Genomic DNA, 18,949 nt, shown 5'->3' with positions numbered 1-18,949 from the left:
ATGTGTTGCAGTTTGTAGCAGGAGCCGGACCTCCAGAACATGCCGGCGCCGCTGCTGTTGCAGTCGGCTGCTTAACTTTCTCCCTCCCTCCCCGCGCCGGAGCCGCACACGCCGCGCCCCAGGATGGAGAGCTCGCAGCTTCACCTGTCCTCCCTCGCGCTGATAGCCAAGCTGAACGACAGGAGCCGCAGCGAGCTGAGCAAGTTCCTCAGCCGGCAGGTGAGTGCGAGCTGGGGACGGGAATCTGTGTGTTACACGCGCGCCTTTCTCGCTAACAGGACGGCCGGACCGAGGGAACTCGGCCTTTCCAGGTCGGGAACTGTTGCAATTGCTGATGGCAGCTAGTTGGATTTCGGCAGATTACCCCGCAAACTAATGCAGAGAGAGGAGAGAGTGGCTGGTGCACCTCACTCGCCACATTCCCTTCACACTTCCGCAGTAGGAAGGTCGGGCTTGTCACTCGGGGTTGGATTGCTGGCCTTGCCCGTTACTTTTTCCACATTAAACCACGCGTCGCTGTTTTATGTCGGGACCACTAACTAGAAAGTTAAATCCTGTTGTGTGGTTTGGTGCCTGAATTCCACGCGGCTTCATTATTCTGAGAACATTATTATATTAATATGTAGCTTGGTGTGTGTGTGTTTATAATGCATTCAAGGAGTGTGGGTGGCGCTGGTTAAGCCCGGCATTTATTGCCCCATCTTTTGGTTGCCCTTCAGGCGGTGGTGGTGAGCTGCCGCCTTGAACCGCTGCGGTCCCTGAGGTGTGGGTACACTCCGCAGTGCTCCGAGTTGCCTACAGGGTGTGGGTGGGTGGGTTTGTGTGGGGGTGGGGGTGGGAAATTGACTGTAGTGTACTTTACACTCGTGAGAGACCAGACTAGTTATGAACAGAACAAGGCCTTGATTCCAGTTATAACTGGGCTTCTGATGTATGCAGTTTGCACACCAGACCGCTCTGCTTCCTGACTTGTACAGACAATTATACTTCCAATTTAAGATGCAGGAAATTAGCATATACCAGTCACTTGTTACTAATTATCTATGTCCAATCATGACGACTATCGATTAGGTTTACATGATGCATAGTATATGAGGATTAACCAATCACATCAAAGATCTGTGTGCTTAATTAAACTATCCCATCAGTGCAAAGGCACGTATATGTTGTCTTGTAATTATTTATCACCGGCTCCCCATTATGAAGAATGTGGCCGTCATTCACCTAATTGACTGGCGTCTGACTTCTAGTTCATTTCTCAAGATAAAAATGGCCTGCTACAATAACAATTCTAGATATTTATGTCGCTTGCCAGACAGCTTGGTATAGCTGAAAAGACTCCATTGTTCCCTTGCTATTCTTGATAAAGACCATCTGCAGGCTTATCTTTCCTGGCCCCATCACCAGCGGGATGTGTCCTTGGGCATGCTTCCTGGAGCTGACAACTTCAGCTAAACAGTTTGTGTGTGGGTGTGATACAGATCGATACAGAAGAGTTGTAACCCCTTCAGTACTTATTGGATAACTGAAGTTTTTTTTTAAAGCTAATTTCAAAATAATTGCAATATAATTTTTTCCCCATGAGAAGGGAACCCCCCAGGTGTTGCAGTTCCCATGTATCTGCTGCTCTTCTATATGGTGGTGGGCTTGGAAGGTTCTGCCTAACTCCTAAGAAGCCTTGGCGAGTTCCTGCCATATAAATACTGTGGCTGCAACAGTGTGTCAGAGGGTAGGTGAGTAACTCGCCTCCCGACTCCCCAAAGCCTGCCCATAATCTACAAGGCACAAGTCAGGAGTGTGACGGAATATACACTCCCTTGCCTGTATCAATGCGACTCCAACAAGACAAGATGCTGATCACCATCCAGTTCAACACAACTCACCTGATTGCTACCCTTTCCACAAACATTCATTGCCTCCACCATCGACAAACAGTGGCAGGATTTGAAAGAATGCTGAGGGGAGTGGGGACAGTTCTTTGGCCTGGCTTTACTGTCTTGAGGGAATGGGATTTGGCAGAAATAGAGATTGGCCAGCTGATGATTCCTTGGTGTCTGTTAAGGAAGGGAGAGAACCAGCAAGATGGGGTGTAATTTGGTGTTACCTCTGCCAATTTGAAAATGGATTCCCTGAGAAGAGATTGAAATTGAATGAAACATTTAAAAAAAAAAAAAAAAAAAATTTAGATTACCCAATTATTTTTCCAATTAAGGGGCAATTTAGTGTGGCCAATCCACCTACTCTGCACATTTTTGGGTTGTGGGGGCGAAACCCACGCAGACACAGGGAGAATGTGCAAACTCCACACGGACAGTGACCCAGAGCCGGGAGAATTTGAATGAAACATGGTGTGTTTTTGTGATTTTAAAGGCAGCATCTTGAGTTGGTGGCTATTTAAATTTGAAAAAACGCAAATAGATTCTGATCACATGAATCATAGAATTTGAATGCTACAGTAATGATGAACCTGTAAAATTCTTAAGAACTTAAAATAGCATCCATTATCTGCAGGGTAATGAGATTCTGAAGAGATTACAAAGCAGACCCATTAGGATGATGAAATTTGTTTAGTAGTCAAATATAAAGATTTTTTTCAAAATTTGAGGTTCTGTTGTTAGAACAATGCAATTACTCAGCAATATATAATTGTTTAAAATTGTGGAAGGGTAGGGGTAGTAGTTGGGGGATTTGCGAAAGGTCTGTGGGTGTAAGATTTGGAAAAGTGGGTAGGCAAAACCTGTTTTGGAGGTTGAGGGGAGTTGAGGCAGAAAATGTGTTCAAGATTATATTGAATAGATGGAAGATCTATTCTAATTATCATCAAAAGTGCCTCCACTCATAATTGGTGATTATTCACAACATTATTACGTGGACGATCATGCTTCTCTCTTTTCTTAACCCCTACCCTCCCCCACCGCCATCTATGTAGATTTGGAGTGAGCAGGATCGGCAGTGTATCCTTAACACATTAGCCCAGCTACTGTTGGATAAAGAATGCACGCTGCTGATTGGACGTCAGCTCCGACCTTTGCTACTGGATCTTCTTGAACGCAATGTTCAGACTATTAAAGGAGCTGTATTCAACCATGATCTCCATGAGAGACTGTGTGTGGCGATGAGCAAGCTTATTGATATCAGCCCTGATGTCATTTTGTAAGTCATTCCAGTTGTAACCCTGAAATCTGTAGACCCTAGATGTTTGGGTTGTTGTATAGAATCTGATCATTTACCATTTTGTTTTCTACTGATAATGTCGAGGGCGCTTGTGTTGCGGCAGAGGGCAACATGAAGTCATTCCTTTGTGTGCCACCATGATGAGGAATAAGCAGATCTCCCGATATAAAGGCCCTTGCTGAGGCTCAGCTTGTCATTTGGAGATGCCTATAAGTGTGGCACTTTCAAGAGGAATCATAGATGTAATCTGCAAAGGGATTTCAATGCAGATTCTCTTGCATTTCCAGCTCTAGGTTTCCTTTGGCCCAACTAATTTATTTAAGCATGCACAACCCCAGTACTTGCAAATACTATTTTTTCATCTCTGGCATTTATTGTGATGTAGATTTATGTCACTTTAATTTTGAATTGTGGGGAGAAATATCTGCCTGTGGATCAGAATAAGGTGATTGCAGAGGAGCGCAAGCTGTCCATGTGGTAAAACTATTCCCACAGAGCTGTTGGATAGTAAATTCCAGGGTTTTCTTCCAGTTACTGAAGGGATGGCAGTATACATTCAAGTAAGAATGGTGTCTAACATGGGGGGGGGGGGGGGGGGGGGGGGTACTGCCCTAGTCCTCTGGAGTATCTGGCTCTTGTGCAGTTTCTAGACATTTCAGAGAATGAAGGAAATTTTATTTTTCTGCGATGACACATTTCTAACATCTGCAACCTGTTTGTCTTTAAGATTTGCACTGAGATACTTTAAGGATTCTCCACCAGTATTCCAGAGGCTGTTTTTGGAGAGTTCAGATTCCAGTACAGTCCGTTATGGTCGAAAACGCATGAAACTCCGAGACCTGATGAGTGCGGCTTGCAGACTCCTGAAAGAAAACTGGACAACGTTTAGTGAATTATGGGATTGGAGTGTATGCATTCCATTGTTGAGAAGTCATGACACCTTGGTCCGCTGGTATGTATACGACTCGGTTTAATGCCTGTAGTATTATCGTGTGGTGGTAATTAAAATCAGATTGTTTGAACTAGTCAATAAAATTTGAGTGCTCATAGGCTAAAGATGTCTTGGATCTTTTTATTGCCGACTTTCAAATAGTCCATGGACTTTGCCATTTAGCATTTTAGGGTTCAATATTTTACTCGCCAAATTGATAATCTCGTTCAATGAATAAGTTGCAACGGCTAGCCAAATAATTGGGGCTGGTTCAGTTGGCTGGACCGCTGGTTCAGGACAGTGAGGCCAACGGCAGGGGTTCAATTCCCGTACCTGCTGAGGTTATTCATGAAGTCCTGCCTTCTCAAACCCTGCCCCTCAGCCGAGGTGTGATAATCCTGAGGTTAAGCTTTCCCCTGAGCCTATGGTCATCTGGGACTATGGTGACTTTTTACATTGAAGAACCTTCAAGAGGAAAAAATATAAAATCACTTGACTTGTAGAATTTGATGGTGTAGGTTATGGTCTTTTACTACTAGACTTGGGGTTTAAATTTAAACCAGAATGACTAGATGCATGCCTGCTGGCTGACTGCCGTCTGTGTTTTATCAAATTCTGAGTGGACACTAGTCCCACAGTACAAAATGTGTTCCCTACTTCCAGAATTGAGCCACAAATTGGCAACCTCACTAGTCTGATGCGAGGAAATGGAAAATTGTGAAACTTGTGTAATTATGCATGCTCTTTCTGATATTGTTATCTGGAAATGGTGTCTCACCTGGATTATGACTCCAAAAAAGACAAGTAAGAGCTGTCCAATGCACTAGTCAGATGCCTGCCTTTCTTTCTCACCTACTTATTTCTGGGTAAAGTAAAGTGCCACTTTTTGTGCAAACAGTATGACTGCATAATAATTGTGTTGAAATTATTTACTACTGATGCAACTCCACCTCCAGAGCTTTCTTTTGTTTTGATGCACTGGGGCATGGCATGTAATATTCTTTGTAGCTTCGTGAAAGCTATTGTATACTTTTAGATTTTGAAATGCATGACAGATGGGGTTTGCAGTAGAAACCAAAGTGGGAAATACACCTAGCTATATTGTCTGGCTCCTTCCTGTTGAAGTTTGTTCTTGTCTGTTGCTTATTATGGCTGAGTACATTTACCCATTGAAATAATATATATTAACCAATTTTCTTTTCAGGTACACAGCTAGATGTCTTGCTGTTGTAACAAACATGAATGATGAACAGAAGAATCATTTCTTCAAGAAGATTCTCACTACAGAAGAATTGACAAATTTTAGACTCCAGTAAGTTCCCCAAGCCAAGGTTACAACTAAACGAAAGAGAACCTGCTCCAACTGTGTTCTTTTTGTTAGTTAAATTGTGAATTGTCACTGCAACTTTGTCATTGCGACAGTCAGTGATCTATTTTACAGAACATAATCCGAATCGGAATTGGGCCGTGGACATGGAGAACCAACTAGGAGCTTGATGGCAATGGTTTGTGTGTAATGCAGACACATGTAACTTGTGGCATGTGCTTGTTAAAATCAATGTCCCTCGGTGAGAAAGGTAGATCAGGTGTTATATTTTATGAAGCTTTTTCCAGTGTGGGCATGTTTCAAACACTGACAGCAGGAAATGTCACTTGATCCAACTGGTGTCTGGGAAACATACTTGTCAGAAGCTTCTTGATGATGATCTTGTTGAATAATTATTTAAACGAGCAAAGAATGACTAAAAATAACGAGGGAGACATTCAAGTAAGAGAAAGATAGCTAGAAATGCAAAAACAGATTTATTTTTTTCTGCAAGTATTTAAAAAAAGATCAATGACTATAGGTGCCTTGGAGGATGAGACAGGGAAATAAGGAAATACAGGAAGCATTGAGCAGGTATTTTGGTATTTGCTGTAGAACACACAAAAAATATTCCAAAACATATAAAAGTAGGGAGGCTATCCTTCAGTTGTACAGGGCATTGGTGAGACCATATCCAGAATATTGTGTATAGTGTTGTCTCCTTATTTGAGGAAACGTGTAAATGTTGAGGTTTACTAGACTAGTACCAGGAATGGGCGGGTCACCTTATCAGGAAAGGTTAGAGAGGTTAGGTTTGTGTACACTAGAGTTTCGAATAAAAGGCAACTTGATCAAAACCTTTAAGATCTTGAGGGGTATAGATAGATAGGGTGGATGTGGAGAGGATGTATCTTCTTGACAAATCTAGAACTATGGATTTTAAAAATAAGGGTTCACCATTTAAAACAAAGGAGAGATGTTTTTGCAACTCAGTTCCTCGAGGCAATGGAAGCAGAATCTTTGAATATTTTAAAATCAGAGCAAGATAGAACAAGGGAGGAATGAAGGGTTTTTTTTGGGGGGGGGGGGTGGTGGGTATATATGGGGGCAGCATGGTAGCATTGTGGATAGCACAATTGCTTCACAGCTCCAGGGTCCCAGGTTCAATTCCGGCTTGGGCCACTGTCTGTGCGGAGTCTGCACATTCTCCCCGTGTCTGCGTGGGTTTCCTCCAGGTGCTCCAGTTTCCTCCCACAGTCCAAAGATGTGCAGGTTAAGTGAATTGGCCATGATAAATTGCCCTTAGTGTTGGGTGGGGTTACTGGGTTATGGGGATAGGGTGGAGGTGTTGACCTTGGGTAGGGTGTTCTTTCCAAGAGCTGGTGCAGATTCGATGGGCCGAATGGCCTCCTTCTGCACTGTAAATTGTATGATAGATCTGCCATAATCTTGTTGAATAATGGAGCAGGCTCGAGAGCTCAAAATAATTGAGTAATCTAAATTTATTTAAAAAAAGACAAAAATCAAGAACACCAGATTTGTGCTTGAGGCACTGTTACCTACAAGGCTGTAGACCAGGAGCTGGAAGGTGGAATCTGACAGAATAGTTATTTCTTAGAACATAAGAACTAGGAGCAGGAGTAGGCAATTTAGCCCCTCGAGCCTGTCTAATTTTTTTGGGATTTAGCCACACACTTGGCAATGAATTATGTTGAGCAAAATGCAGTTTAATTTTTGTCTATCTTGGTTTGTGCCAAGGTTATACTGCACTGAGTAAACTGGTGATAACTGGTACTAATCTTTTTACCGTAACAAATGCAGAATACTCGATATTGACATGTCCACTCAACGCACATACCCTACTTTTGATTTTTTTTTTCTTATTTCGCTTGGAATTTGTAACTCGTCTTCAAACTTGAACTGGGCAGGCATGATACTGATGCCAACTGGTTAGTCTTTGCAATATGTCACTTGATGGGCGGCATGGTAGTCCAGTGGTTAGCACTGTTGTTTCACAGCGCCAAGGACCCAGGATTGACTCCTGGCTTGGTCACTGTTTGCGGAGTCTGCACGCTCTTCCCCCGTGTCGACGTGGGTTTCCTCTGGATGCTCTGGTTTCCACCTGGAGGTTATTCACTTTGGCGGCAAAAACGGTAAGGCAGATTATTACCTGAATGGTGGCAGTTTAGGAAAAGGGGAAGTGCAATCAGACTGGGTGTCATGGTGGACCAGTCACTGAAGGTTGGCTTGCAGGTACAGCAGGCAGGGAGGAAAGCTCATGGCATGCTGACCTTCATAGCAAGAGGATTTGAGTGTGGGAAAAGGGATGTATTACTGCAGTTATACAGGGTCTTGGTAAGACCACACCTTGAGTATTGTATGCAGTTTTGGTCTCCCTAGTTTGAGGAAGGACATTGCTATTGAGGGTGTCCAACAAAGGTTCAGTGGACTAATTCCTGGGATGGCAGGACTGATGTATGAAGAATTGGCTTGTACTCACTGGGGTTTAGAATGAGAAAGCATACGTAATCTTTGCCTTCATTGGACGAGGCATTGAGTATAAAAAATAAATGGCAAAACATGCTGCAGTTGTATAGAACCTTGGTAAGGCTGCACTTGGAACACTGCACAATTCTGATCGTCACACTACTAGAGAAGGCTTTGGCAAGAGTGCAGAGGAGGTTTACCAGGATGTTACCTGGTCTGGAGGGTGTTAGCTATGTTGCGAGGCTGAATAGACTCTGGCTGTTTTCATTAGAAAGACAGAGGTTGAGTGGTGACCTGATAAGCGGTCTACAAGATTGAGGGGTGTGGATGGACAGACACTCTTTCCCAGGGTGGAGGGGTCAGTCACTAGGGTGTATTGATTTAAGGTCCATGGGGCAAAGTTTTTGAGGCGATGTGTGAGGCAGTTTTTTTACAGAGGGTGGCGAGTGCCTGGAACCTGTTGCCAGGGGAGATTATGGAAGCAGATACATTAACTGTGTTCAAAAAGCACCTTGACAAACAGATGGATAGAATCGGTATAGAGTGATACAGCTCAAGAAAGTGCTGAGGGTTTTGACCAAGGTTGGTATCATGACTGGTACAGGCTTGGAGGGTCGAAGGCCTGTTCCTGTGCTGTATTGTTCTTTGAGAGGGGATCTCATAGAAACATAAAATCTTGACGGACAGGTGAGATGTGGGAAGAATGTCCTCTATGTTGGGGACATCCAGAGCTAGGGGTCACAGCCTAAGAATAAGGGGTAAACCATTCGGGACTGAGACGAGGAAGAACTTCTTCTCAAAGTTGTGGAATTCTCTACCGCAGAAAGCTGTTGGAGCCAGTTCGTTGGAAATATTCAAGTGGGAGCTGGATGTGGCCCTTGTGACTAAAGGAATCCAGGAGTATGGAGAGAAAGCGGGAGTGGGATACTGAATTTGCATGATCAGCCGTGATCATATTGAATGGCTCGAAGGGCCAAATGGCAAACTTCTGCACCTATTTCCTATGTTTCTCCCACAAGTCCTGAAAGACGTGCTTGTTGGGTGAATTGGACATTCTGAATTCTCCCTTGACGAACCATCAGGTGCTGGAGTGTGGTGACTGGGAGATTTTCACATTAACCTAATTTCAGTATTAATGTAAGCCTACATGTGACACTAATAAATATTTTTATTATGTTTTGCACTTTACCAAAACCATGCAGGTAGACAGACAGACAATAATTCATTGTAAATGAAGCTCGTGGTCTTGATAATTTTGAGACTTCAGACCAGCTAAACTGAAAGTTGCTTCTGTCATCTTGCACTGCATAATTTAGTTACAAACTTTGAGATTTTTATGCTTGGCATTCTGAAGGCAAAAAGTCCAAGTTTAAAAATTATGCTGAAGCCGTATAGACCAAATGGTGGTCCGAAGGTGTATACGTATATACACTATATCAATATGGTTCTTCTGTTTTCATTCTCATTGCTGTGTGGAGTAGGATTCCAGTTCAGGACCATTTTAATTTTGAAAAATGAACTCTGCTTTCTCTAATTTTTATGTCTGTGATTTAATGGCCCTATTGATGTGAAACTTTAGATCTGTGATTTAGTTGTGCCATTATTAATTTAAAAAAAAATGAATTTTGCCTCCCAAGGTTGTTGGAAGAAGATCTATCTCTCAATGTGGAGAAGGCTTTGGTTCTGGCAAATCTGAAGACGACCATGTGGCAGAAAGCGAAACAATTAACACATACACAAGGGCATATAATGTCTGGAGATTTGTCCGCGAATGTTGTTGCCGTGTGTGGAGTAGTGTTGCCAAGGAAACAACTTTTCCACCAGGATCAGGTTAAACATTTATATTAGAATTTTACTTTCTCAAAATAAGGGTTTTGGAATCTTTAGTGAGTGCTAAACAATGAATAACATTTTCAAGAGGTTTTACATGAAATGAAAAATGAAAATCGCTTATTGTCACGAGTAGGCTTCAATGAAGTTACTGTGAAAAGCCCCTAGTCGCCACATTCAGGCGCCTGTCCGGGGAGGCTGGTACGGGAATCGAACCGTGCTGCTGGCCTGCTTGGTCTGCTTTAAAAGCCAGCAATTTAGCCTTGTGAGCTAAACCAGCCCCTTCGTCATCTCACTGATTCAAAATGTTGACGTTAATGTTTTCTACAAACTGCTCAGCCATGTGGCCATTATAAGTAGGTGTTCAGGGGCAGCACGGTGGCGCAGTGGGTTAGCCCTGCAGCCTCACGGTGCTGAGGTCCCAGGTTCGATCCCGGCTCTGGGTCACTGTCCATGTGGAGTTTGCACATTCTCCTAGTGTTTGCGTGGGTTTCGCCCCACAATCCAAAGATGTGCACAGTAGGTGGATTGGCCGCACTAAATTGCCCCTTAATTGAGAAAAATTAATTGGGTACACTAAATTATGTTTTAAAAAAGTGTTCAGAGATTCTGAGGCAGCTTTGTAGATAAATACATAGCCGATTGTAGTTTGGATTCTCAGATTAGCGTGATCCAGAGGTGAATTCTTTTGCCTTTGGCAGGTTGCCTCTTTTTTTTTTTCATGCCCTTTCCTCTCCTGCCTTGTAAAGGCAACTTGAGTTTGGTTTGCATAGACTACATAAGATGCGCACAAACTGACCATTTAACCCAACCAGCCATGGTCGTTCCTGTGCGCAGCCAGGGTGTTTGGTGGTGCGACTGGAAGATATCGCGAGAAGGCCCTGGACATTTCTTAGTGTAAATGCAGGATGCGATTGTTCCCTCCCCTTGTCAGTGGCAGGCTGCACTTCCCACCATGCACCGGCAGGAACTTCCCTGTTGGTGCAGGGGTTAGCACTGCTGCCTCATAGCGTCTGAGACCCAGGTTCGATTCCGACCTTGGCTGACTATCAGTGTGGAATTTGCACATTCTCCCCATGTCTGCTTGGGTTTCCTCCCATAGTCCAAAGATGTGCAGGTTAGGTGGATAGGCCATTCTACATTGCTTGGGTGTCCAAAAGGTTAGGTGGGGTTACTGGGATAGGGTGAGGGATTGGGCCAAGGCAGGGTGTTCCTTCAGAGGGTCGGTGCAGACTCTATAGGCTGAATGGCTTCCTTCTGCACTGTATGGCTTCTGTGATAACCAATTGCAAATTAGTGAAAATGTATTGTATTTTGAAACGCTTCTTCTGTTTTTGACAGCATTTTCCTTTCCTTCTCAGTGTGTCAGTCAGTCACTTGTGTTAGTCGCTTCCACCTATGGTTATCTACAGAACTTGGCAATTGCAGTAGTATCCCAGAATGCTGTACTTCTGGAAGGACCAATCGGTTGTGGTAAAACCACTTTAGTGGAATATTTAGCAGCCCTTACAGGTCGACAGAAGCCACCCGAATTTCTAAAAGTACAACTCGGAGACCAGACTGATAGCAAGGTATGTAATATGTAAATTCCTTCTTTTGAATAACAGGGCAGCAGTGGAATTTGTTTTTTTGTTTTTGTTTCTGGGATTTTTTGATGCCTGAGGTCCATATGAATAGTAGCCTGAGTTTTCCTTGGCTGAGACCCAGTTTTTCAGGACTCGTGGATTCAATCTTGTATTGTGGCACAGCCCAATTCACGTTGTTTCCAGTTTTCAATTTACACAAGAAAAAGGTTTTCCAGCTGAGAGCAGATGGGAAGTTGGTTCCAACTGGGTCCAAGAATGCCCCAGTAGTACTTTAAATAAACTGCCTCTCCCTCCCCTCATTTTCCCCATCACCTTGTTTGTTTCTTTTCCACCCTCTCAAAAACTATGCATTTGAGAACAATATCTGGCCTCCTCACAATTTGTTTTCGATTGAGAGCCTCACTGAAGAGATTATTTCACGATGTTACCATATACTTGCACTGAAATGGTTGTGTCCAAATTTCTGTGTTTCCTTTTGTATCGGAGCTAGATTTATTGAACAGTAACATTTTGGGAGAGGAAGTTGCATGTTTAATAATAATGAATTGTTTAAATTTTGTTTCAAGGATGTATTTTTATGTTTTAGATGTTGCTGGGAATGTATCGCTGTGCTGATGTTCCAGGGGAGTTTGTTTGGCAGCCAGGGTCCCTGACTCAAGCAGTAACTAATGGCTATTGGCTTCTCTTGGAGGACATTGACTATGCACCTTTGGATGTAGTATGTAACCCCTTGGCGCCTTTTACATTTGTGTAAAACTAGATTTGATAGCTATAAACTATAAATGTGTCCAATTTGTAATATGTGCACTGTAAGGCAACAGAGCTATTTAGTTACCACCTTGTATTTGGCATATACATCATTTACTACACAAATCATCAGTGCAGTAGTATGCAGAGTAGATTTTTTAAATATAGGCCTGACATGTGCGGAAGCGTGGTATTTGTGCAAGGAGTTTAAACTTCTGGTTGCTGCTTTTACCATGGAATTATTGCTGCATGATCCCCTCCACAGTGGGATCAGATGGCCAGAAGCACAGAGAGCTGGCCTGTTTGTGCTTTGCTTACACTTTTTTTTTTACACCGATTAACTTTGCGTTTTTTTTATCGGGTGGAAAACCTGCTGAAGAGCACAACTTGATGCAAGTTAGGACATGCTCACAGTAATACTGCAATCAGCAGAATAGTTATGGGGCTTCTGTCTCATTTTGGGTCTTCTGCTTAGCTGCTTGTGGGTATTTCCAATCTTTGGGACATACTAGCTGCATCATTCGTCTGACATGGATAGTTTAAGCCCATAAATAGAGCACGATCCTCCAATCAACCCTATTTTAAATCGGTAGATGATTTTTCAGTTTATCTTTGTTTTGTACTTTTTAAAAATGAATGACAAACGTCCCTATCAAAATTTGCCAATAGATATGACTGGGTGAATGAAGGTTGCAACTAGCTTATTCTCAACGAGAGTTGGTTGGGACTCACTGCAGAATTGCAAAATTGTCTCGATGTACAGATAAATACGTATCTTCAATGATCATTTGGTTGCATATTTGTATGGTACTTTACTCGAGTCTTTATTTCACTGCATTGCAGATATCTGTGCTGATACCTCTCCTGGAGACTGGAGAACTCATGATTCCTGGCCATGGCGAATGCATAAAAGCAGCACCTGGATTCCAGTTTTTTGCGACTCGAAGGTTGGAGACTCACTAACAATGATTGCCCTAATTATTTGAGAAAGACTATCTTTCTTGCTCAAGAGGATGTTGGCGGATTTTAAAAAAAAAAAGCACATTTTCAAACGTGTGAAGCCGAGATTGCAGATCAGCCACCTATGAAATGACTTGAGCCATTTCTGTAATGGGCAGCTGATCTAAAATGCCAGTTGATCTGAAATGCTGGTCTCACGCTGGGTGACAAATTGAAAGTCAACTCCCATATTACAGTTAAGACTATAACACATAGGAGCAGAATTAAACCATTCGGCCCATTGAGTCTCTTCCGCCATTCAATCATGACTGATATTTTTCTCCCACCTTCTCCCCTTAACCCCTGATCCCCTTATTAATCAAGAACCTATCCATCTCTGTCTTAAACACAGATTTTGGCCTCCACCGCCTTTTTAAAATAATTTAACATTTTTTTATACAGTACAGAAGGAGGCCATTCGGCCTATCGAGTCTCCACTGACCCACTTAAGCCTTCACTTCCACCCTATCCCCGTTACCCAATAACCCCAATTGGCAATTTATCATGGCCAATCCACCTAATCTGCACGTCTTTGGACTGTGGGAGGGCACCGGAGGAAACTTGCGCAGACACTGAGAACGTGCATACGCCGCACAGACAGTGACCCAGCGGGGAATCGAACCTGGGACCCTGGTGAAGCCACAGTGCTATCCACTTGAGCTACTGTGCTGCCCGTTCTGCGACAATGAGTTCCATAGATTCACCACCCTCTGGCTGAAGAAATTCCTCTCATCTGTTTTAAAGGATTGTCCCTTCAGTCTGAGGCTGTGCCCTCTGGTTCTAGTTTCTCCTACTAGTAGATACATCCTCTCCATGTTCACTCTAGGTCTCTCGGTATTCTGTAAGTTTCAGTGAGATCCTCCCATAGAGTACAAACCCAGAGTCCTCAACTGCTCGTCATATGACAAGTCCTTCATTCGGGGATCATTCCTGTGAATCTCTGAGGCCAGTACATCCTTCCTTTTGATACAGGGCTCAAAACTGCTCACAATATTCGAAATGGGGTCTGACCAGAGCCTTATGCAGCCTCAACAGTTTATCCTTGCTCTTGTATTCTAGTCCTCTCGACATGAATGCTAACATTGCATTTGCCTTCCTAGCTGCCGACTGAACCTGCATGTTAACCTAAGAGAGTCCTGAACCAGGACCCCAAAGTCCCTTTGCGCTTCTGATTTCCGAAGCCTTTTTCCATTAGAAAATAGTCCATGCCTATATTCTTCCTACCAAAGTGCATAACTTCACACTTTTCCATATTGTATTTCATCATGCCACTCTCCTAGCCTGTCCAAGTCCTTCTGCAGCCTCCCTGCTTCCATGTGTTTTATTCAAGGAACAGTATAATCTAGAGTTTTCAATAAAACAATTTAGACTTCTTCTGTGTATATTTAAATTAAATTTCTTAAATTTACTTACTTTCTACAGCCTTCAAATGTAAAAACTGTAAGACGTTGCTCCTAGGCCTGCTGTGTCATTCTTCAATATGATTGATGGGTGGCTGTAGTCCACGCTATTGAAGATTTTGGCGAGAGTATTCTGTCCCCATCACCTTGGATATTGATACCTTTAGTGAGAGGGTTATTTTCCGGAATGGAAGAGATAATGGTCAACTCGTTGTAGTAAAAGTTCTTCACCCATCTTTGCAAAATTCTCATTTATGTAAAACACTTGGAAATAAAGTAAATTTTGCTGTGTGTCTTGCATTCAGTAACTTTACACTGGATACCAACTTGCATATTTTGTATCGAGTAAAGATGCAGAGAAATCCATGCCAGGAACTTTTAACTAAGCTATATTTGCCTGCTGGAGTTAGGACAACACACAACTGCATTGTTATGATTTATTACTGAAGAGGAACTGCTTTTGTGTAAGACATGGAGTTGTGCCAAGTGCTTTTCCTTTCCTCATCTGCAAGTCACTGAGTTTGTATGTTACCTTTTCTAGGTTGTTCAGCAGTAGTACTGGTTGGTATAGACAGCAAAACAGTCATGCAACTTTGCTGGACAAACTCTGGACAAAAATCCAGTTGGACAACATGAACAGGGCAGAACTGAAGGAAGTGAGTTCATTTTATTTCAGTCAAATCCTTTCATCGTTTACTGTTCTGATTCTATTGAGACAATCCCGTTTTTCTACCTTAACATCCAATCCTAACCCTCAAAGATACATCTAGGTATTGAGACCAATGGAATAGGTGTAATTCTCCAAACCTCTTTGTGCTTCATTATGTGCTAACCTGCTATGCGTTATCAAAGTCTTCCTCTATCTGTCACATGCTGCATGTAGTTGTGTCCTCCTGCACCACTATTGCAGACAATCATTATTCATCACTGTACACGAGGCACCTTGGGCCTTAGCAGTTGCTGCTTGAGGCCATTTGCCCTATAGTCGTATTGACTCTGAAATCCAAAGCTTTCCACTGTCATGTCATTCTTGATCTTCCTGTATTTTCCTAATTTTTTTTTTGAAGCTGGCATAATTTCTGCCCCAACTATTCCGTGAGGTAAAGCAGTCTATCCTTTTGACATTCAGTGGTTAGCATTGTTTCATTACAGCGCCAGGGACCTGGGTTCGGTTCCGACCTTGCATAACTGTTTGGAATTTGCACTTTCTCCCGTGTCTGTGTGGGTTTCCTCCGGGTGCTCCGGTTTCCTTCCACAGTCCAAAGTGCAGGTTAGGCGGATTGGCCAGGCTAAATTGCCCATTAGTGTCCAGAGGTTCCATAGGGTTATGGGGATAGAGTGGGGGATGGGCCCGGTTGGGGTGCTCTTTTGTAGGATGGGGGCAGACTCGTGGGCCGAATGGCCTCCTTCTGCACTGTCTGGTTTCAATGATTCTCATTCCATATAAAGGCATTTATTTTCACCTCCTTTAATTTAGTTACAATTTCAAGTTGACTCATCACTGACCTCATCACTGACTCCCAGCCCAGTCTTTCCTATTCAAGGCCTTTATTTTTTAATTGGCATCAAAACTGCATACAAAGCAGTCATTCTGATTTTGCTGCTTTCATGTTCATGTACAGATTGATTATAGCCTCCCTATTTCTTCTCGCCTGTGTTCTTTTTTCCTATGCTTAGCATTTTCAGCTTTTAAAAAAAATTTAATTTGGAGTACCCAATTATTCTTTTTCCAATTGAGGGGCAATTTAGTGTGGCCAATCCACTTAACCTGCACACCTTTGGGTTGTGGGGGCAGTGAAACCCACACACAGTGAGAATATGCAAACTCCACATAGACAGTGGGCCGGGATCGAGCCCAGGTCCTCAGTGCTGTAAGCAGCAGTACTAGCCACCATGCCGCCCTGCATGTTGAGTTCTTTAGCAATATGTCTATTGTAATAAGCCTCATGAGACCCATGAGGAATTGATTGTCCCATGGGGCTTATGGAATATGAACTTGCCTGCTGATGGATGGAGGCCTAGCAGCTGGAACTTGTGGACCAGGTACTTGAAAGCCGGACAGGATCGGGATCGGCAGTACCGGCTGGAACTATGTAAGCTATGTTGTGGCCTTTACTTTTGTTTGCTTCAATAAACCTTCGTCCTTTAACCTTTCTCTGACTCCTGAGAATATTATCTCTCATTGCTTTAATAGCCTGCCCTTGTATTTTCAAGCAATAATATTCAACACACCAAAGCTTTCCACTCCTCCATATACTGCAGTACCTTTCCGTTTTAATCTGTGCTCCTTTCCTTATTTGCCTTTCCAGATGTATCACTTTACCGTTTTATTAGCTGTCTGCTCATTCTGCCAACATGTCTGCTCTTAAAACCTTGCTCCGAGTCACTCAAATCTGGCTTGCTGCTTCCCAAACCCTGACTGTGTCTCCGCATATTGTTATCACGCTGCCTATACCCATGTCCTAATAGTGAAAACAGAAGTGGATCCTGCAAAGATCTCTTGCAACGCTCCAGTTTGAACAATGTCTCCTAATCTGAACACTTTTTTTCTTTCAGTTATAATTTTGTTTAAGCCTGCCAGGTTAATATGGCTAACACATAACTGCTTAAACTTTTTCTGATTTGACCATGTTCAATTCTGAAGCTTGATACAAAATGGGAAGACTATTTTCTCTCTGGAAAAGGGGTCATCAATTTAAACAGGCAAATGAGCATGAACAAATATTTAAAAACTTGCGAAGGGAGTGGGGAGAGGAGTTGGGAGTGTCCAGATTGGGTGGCACAGTGGTTAGCACTGTTGCATCACCGCGCCAAGGACCCAGTTTCAGTTCTGACCCTGGGTGACGTTCTCCCCGTGTCTGTGTGGATTGACCATGCTAAAATTGACCTGTGTCTAGGGGTATACAGATTAGGTGGAGTTAGGGCGAGGGAATGGGGTAGGGTGCTCTTTCAGAGGGTCCGTGCAGACTCGATGGGCCAAATGGTCGGCTCCTGCACTGTAGGGATTCTGTGGTTAAAAGTTGGCCCTTTCTCAATAGGTTCTTGACATTAATTGCAGAGGCTTCGGGACATTTGGTGTTTTATATTTTAATTCCTATTTGTCTGTTTCAAATGTGTTGATGCATATTACCCTGGGCTGGATGGTGATTCTTTCAGAAAAGACCTCTGAATATCTGACATATTTCTGATAACTGATTTTAACTGTACTATTGGTATGTGTCTAAAAGCAGAAGATTGCCAGCTATCTTTGCTGCAGAATGGCAGAGGGACAACATGTACATTTTATGGCATTGAAGAATGATTGAATATTTTATTCTTTCAACTTTTACCACCGTTTAAATTGTTTGCTTGCAGGTGTTAGTAATCCGATACTCCAGTCTGGAAATAGTAATAGATCGTCTTTTGGACATTTATTGCCAACTGACTGGCAAGAAGCATCAAGGATCACGGATCAACTTGGCTGGAAACCATGGTAACAAAAAAGTTCCTGATGAATCTGAAACAAAAGCTGAAGATAAAGACTTGTGCCTTGAGGGAAGAGGGTTATCTTTAAGGTTTGCAACAATTTGTTTACAATAGTGACTCTTGTTCTGTTGAGCAGGATTGATTTTAAAACCACACTGAAGAGAGCTTTCATTTGTAATTTCCTATTGAGAGGAGAGAATTGTAGTATCTGTATGTGCAGCAGTATGGTTAATGTTCAATACATCAATTCAACTGGAGTTATTATCTGACCAAAACTCTGTACTTCTATAATGTTGCCAAGAGTAGCAAGGCCAACGAATGGAAGGATTTTGCAATTCAACAAAGGAGGGCCAAGAGGTTTATCAGGAGAGAATAGAGTACCAGAGGAATAAGGCACACAAATAAGTTGCAAAACAGACATGTAAATGAGAAATGATTAGTGAGAGCCTCTTTACAGGCCGAAACAAGTTCAATTAAGATGGATATTCTGTTGAAGAGGGGATGGAGCAGGCAGAGCAAAATATCTTCCAATTAGTTACGTTATAGCCCTCTGGTTTCAACACTTTGAATTCAACAACTTTCAACTATGACCTTGTTTTTAATCCAAAACATTTTTTCTGCCTCAACACAAATCTCCCCCCTCCCCCACTGGCTGTTTGTCACTTGTTCTTGCTGATTGTTCTCCTATTCACAAATTCTGTTACCTTTTATGCCACTAACGGCACCTTCCATAGCCTTTAACACTTCCCCTGTCTCGTGCTCTACACGTTTTCAATCTGCTAGCTCCCAACGACCTTCTACTCTGCTCCATCCCCCTTGTACAGGTATTATTGTCTGTAATAATACAGATTATTACAGGTTATAATCCCATCAGCTCTGAAGGAGAGCATGGAATCGATGTCAACTGTTTCTCTCTCCACAGATGCTGCCAGGCCTGCTTGAGTTTTTAACGACGTTTCTATTATTTTTTTTGAAAGATCAATCCAATTTCATTCAATCGCACTCTTTCCCCATAACCCTACAA

At 42.8% G+C, this 18,949-nt stretch overlaps 1 protein-coding gene across 2 annotated transcripts in view; it reads left to right on the top strand.

Moving 5' to 3' along the window:
* mdn1 (midasin AAA ATPase 1) overlaps positions 1 to 18,949 on the top strand; it is a 204,527-nt gene continuing 185,578 nt past the window's right edge. For both annotated transcript variants that reach the window (XM_038799361.1, XM_038799360.1), the window contains exons 1-10: positions 1 to 219; positions 2,930 to 3,153; positions 3,902 to 4,126; positions 5,310 to 5,417; positions 9,536 to 9,728; positions 11,090 to 11,299; positions 11,901 to 12,032; positions 12,905 to 13,008; positions 15,002 to 15,116; positions 17,815 to 18,014. In XM_038799361.1, the coding sequence (XP_038655289.1) occupies positions 124 to 219; positions 2,930 to 3,153; positions 3,902 to 4,126; positions 5,310 to 5,417; positions 9,536 to 9,728; positions 11,090 to 11,299; positions 11,901 to 12,032; positions 12,905 to 13,008; positions 15,002 to 15,116; positions 17,815 to 18,014 (1,607 nt within the window). In that variant the 5' untranslated portion in view covers positions 1 to 123. The remainder of the gene's footprint in view (positions 220 to 2,929; positions 3,154 to 3,901; positions 4,127 to 5,309; positions 5,418 to 9,535; positions 9,729 to 11,089; positions 11,300 to 11,900; positions 12,033 to 12,904; positions 13,009 to 15,001; positions 15,117 to 17,814; positions 18,015 to 18,949) is intronic.

Source organism: Scyliorhinus canicula, chromosome 6 (assembly GCF_902713615.1).
Source record: "Scyliorhinus canicula chromosome 6, sScyCan1.1, whole genome shotgun sequence".
NCBI lineage: Eukaryota > Metazoa > Chordata > Chondrichthyes > Carcharhiniformes > Scyliorhinidae > Scyliorhinus > Scyliorhinus canicula.
Note: the sequence above shows the minus strand (reverse complement) of the source record. Positions and strands in the feature narration are given on the sequence as shown.